General features: G+C 61.8%; 1 protein-coding gene across 1 annotated transcript; it reads left to right on the plus strand.

Moving 5' to 3' along the window:
• Positions 1–242: 242 nt before the first annotated feature.
• On the plus strand, positions 243–3,287 carry MNEG_15405 (Dynein heavy chain 7, axonemal; the record flags this gene model as incomplete). Its single annotated transcript, XM_014036124.1, has 9 exons — positions 243–409; positions 705–785; positions 1,035–1,110; positions 1,354–1,407; positions 1,669–1,751; positions 2,075–2,146; positions 2,429–2,548; positions 2,891–2,955; positions 3,253–3,287. The coding sequence occupies 9 exons, from the start codon at positions 243–245 to the stop codon at positions 3,285–3,287; spliced, it is 753 nt and encodes a 250-aa protein (XP_013891578.1).
• Positions 3,288–3,356: the final 69 nt, after the last annotated feature.

The raw sequence follows: 3,356 nt of genomic DNA on the forward strand, positions 1-3,356 counted from the left end.
CAAAAACCCCTCCTCGTCAGTTTCTACTTTTTGTCAAACGACGAGCTTCTGGAGATCCTCTCAGAGACAAGGGACCCTACGCGGTGCGCGACTTGTGTGATGCATGTGATATTGTGGCCCGGGGCAGCCGTTGATATCATGAGAAGGGCTGGGCGCCTTGCGTTGGTGGCTCCAGGCCAACCCCATCAGCCGCACATCCGCTGGCCGCCCGGCAGGGCCGTCGCACCGCGGCTGCCGACCAGATGCACATCCAAGCATTGCCTGTGCCCTCCTGCTGCGCCACGCGCGCCTCCAGGGTCCAGCCTTTTCTGCGCAAGATCTTTGAGGGCATCAACGGTCTCGAGTTCGACGCGAAGGGCGTCGTCACGGCTATGCGCAGCGAGGAGGGGGAGAGCGTCACGTTCGCAAAGTGGGTGCAGGGCAAGGGCCAGCGCTGGTTGTGCTTGTTGCGTTAGCTCTTTTGTGTGTATTTGCACGCGTGTGAGTGAGTGTGTGTGTGTGTGTGTGTGTTTGTACGTGTGTGTGTGCGTGCGTGCGTGCGTGCGTGCGTCCAAGGTGCTGTGGTGCCTGAGTTTCATGTGTGAGGCACTTGCCTGTTCTCTTAGAAGCAGAACTATGCACTCTTGAAGTGTCAGCAAAACGACACCCCCACACACTGATTATTCTTGGGGTATCCACGCACCCTCCTCACTCTCATGTTGCAGGCCGTTTGACCCCGCAACTGCGGGCGGCGCGGTGGAGCGGTGGCTGATCGACTGCGAGGCCGCCATGAGGGACACACTCAGGTGCGCTGCGCTTATTCGTGAGTGCGCGTGCGCGATTCTCGGACGACGCGGCCTGGGTCGCTGTCCTGGCAAGCGCGTGTTGATGGCGCAGCCGTTGACAGGAGACAGTCCTGCTTCACAGTACTCGGCTGGCCCAACAAGTCCCCACGTGTCCTCAACACCTTTCACACTCATCACAATTGCCAACCACACCCCTTGGATCTTCATAACTCGGTTGCGCCGCACACACTCTGAAACACTCGTGAGCAGGGCGGTGGTGCGGCAGTCGTTTGATGCTTATGCGTCACGCGAGCGCATCAAATGGGTCTGCGAGTGGCCGGGCCAGGTGAGCGGGGACGCCACCGCCGCCGTATGGGACGCCCCCCGCCAGGAGTGATGCTTGCGCGGCGATGTTGCCCGTGTCTGCTGACCCGGCAGCTGGCTTGTCCTAGACATGGCAGCTTGCCTAGAAGGCCCCCACTTGGGGCTTAGTTGCATGTGCTGCAAAACAACAGGCTGGCATCGCCAAAACCAGCCCACACCGCACGCACACACAAACATGACTCGCCCTGCAAACAACCGGAGCCAGGTTGTGCTGTGCGTCGACAGCATGTACTGGAGCCACGACGTCGCCGCGGCCATCGTGCGTGGCACGCTGGGGGCAACGGCCAAGCGCCTATCCACAGAGCTGCTGCAGGCGAGCAAGGGCTGGGCAACAGCATAACCACCTTTTGACTTGTACCTTGACCGTCAAGACCGCGTCACGCCGGGATTTGTGGGTGTGCTTGATGACAGATGGCACATTGTTGGGGGACAGTTGATTCAGATGGCTCAAATCGGGAACGGTCTTGATACAGACTCGCGCGCACCCGCCTGCCTGCCGGCCGCCCCACGGCCCCATCAGGTGGTGGACAAGGTGCGGGCGCAGCTGAGCAAGCTGGAGCGCCGCACCCTCAGCGCGCTCATCGTCATCAACGTGCACGCCAGGTGGGCGCGTGTGGGGGCGGATGGGGGCGGCAATCTTCTGAAATTTATCGTTGCAGGTTTGGGGGTTTGGAGCTGAAGGGGGTCAAGGTTTTAGGAGGCGTTTGAGGCGGTCCTTGAGGCGTCGTAGGCGGGGCGGGCAGCGGGCGGCGTTGTCTGGGGCTGTCAACTGGAGTGTGGGACCCCCGGCCTGGGAGGCCGGCGCGCACCTGGTTAAAAGGACTCGCTGGCCCCCCGTCAGCGCCGACTCCCTGCGTCTCGTTGGTCTTCTTTGTCCCGCTTCAGCTCAACACAAACGGATTCCGAAACCCTGACCCTACCGCCAGGGACGTTGCTGATGAGCTGGCGCGCCAGAATGTGGCCAGCGAGAACGACTTCGAGTGGACCAGCCAGCTGAGGTGGGGCCCTCGCGACCGCGCTTTTCATCAGGGTTCAGGATCTAGGGTGTACCTTCTGATTAACGTGGGGTGAAATGTTCCAAATTCATGCGTCATCATAATCGCCGCACGCGCCGCGCAGCCGAACAATGTCGTCGATGTAAATAGAGCGCGCCAAACCACAGCAGCCCTCTGACACGGGTGCAATGCAGACCCCCCTCACCCAACCCTCAACCCCAAAATTTTCAGTTGGCAATGTGCAAAGCAACCCCCCATGCGTGCGCGTACATGCATCGCGCGCAGGTACGGCTGGGACTCTGCCCGTGAGGGCGTGGTGGTGCGCATGCTCAACGCGGCCCTGGGCTACGGCTACGAGTACCTCGGAAACGGCGGGCGCCTCGTCATCACGCCGCTGACGGACAGGTGGGCGCTTTGGGGGCGAGGACGCAGGTCAGCGCAGGCCGCCCTGGACGGCGTAGCTGGGTCAACGCGGCGCCCAACTTGCATCTTGTCGGCGCCGTGGGGCGAGGGCGGGATAGAAACCGCCGTCTGTGTCCTGCTGGCAAGGGCCCTGGGGGTTGAAGACGCCGCCTGCGTGCGGGCTGTGTTGACGGTCGAGGATGGATGTGTCCCTCTTTCCTCGCTGCATCTTGCCTGAGGTGTGTATTCTATCATCGGCGTAACTACGTTGCACAGGCACACACCACAGGCACAAGAGCAAGCAAGCGACCAACATACGCACACGCGTGCATGCTTACACCGCAGGTGCTACCGCACGCTGATGGGTGCCCTGCACCTCAACCTAGGGGGCGCACCAGAGGGCCCCGCGGGTGAGCACCCGGTGCACGCGCACGTGGGCAGGCCCCCCCCTGCACCTCACCTCTCCGCCGCGCCGCCCACCAAAATAACCCCTCGTTGCGCCCAACCCTTTGCACCACGCTGCTCTGCTGCCGTAACACACCTTGAAAGTCGTCTCACCCTGCAAGCTGGATGCCTTGCCAACTGATTGACAAATATGTCACATCCATCTCGGCCATCCATCAAAACTCACCAGGTACCGGCAAGACCGAGACCACCAAGGACCTGGCCAAGGCTGTGGCGATGCAGTGTGTGGTGTTCAACTGCAGCGACGGCCTTGACTACCTCGCGATGGTGCGCTTGACTGGGGACATGCCTCACAAAGGGGAGGGACCTGCATGGGTGTGTGCCTGTGCGGGTGTGGGTGTCCAGG

This window comes from Monoraphidium neglectum, assembly GCF_000611645.1.
Source record: "Monoraphidium neglectum strain SAG 48.87 unplaced genomic scaffold scaffold05295, whole genome shotgun sequence".
Taxonomy (NCBI): domain Eukaryota; kingdom Viridiplantae; phylum Chlorophyta; class Chlorophyceae; order Sphaeropleales; family Selenastraceae; genus Monoraphidium; species Monoraphidium neglectum.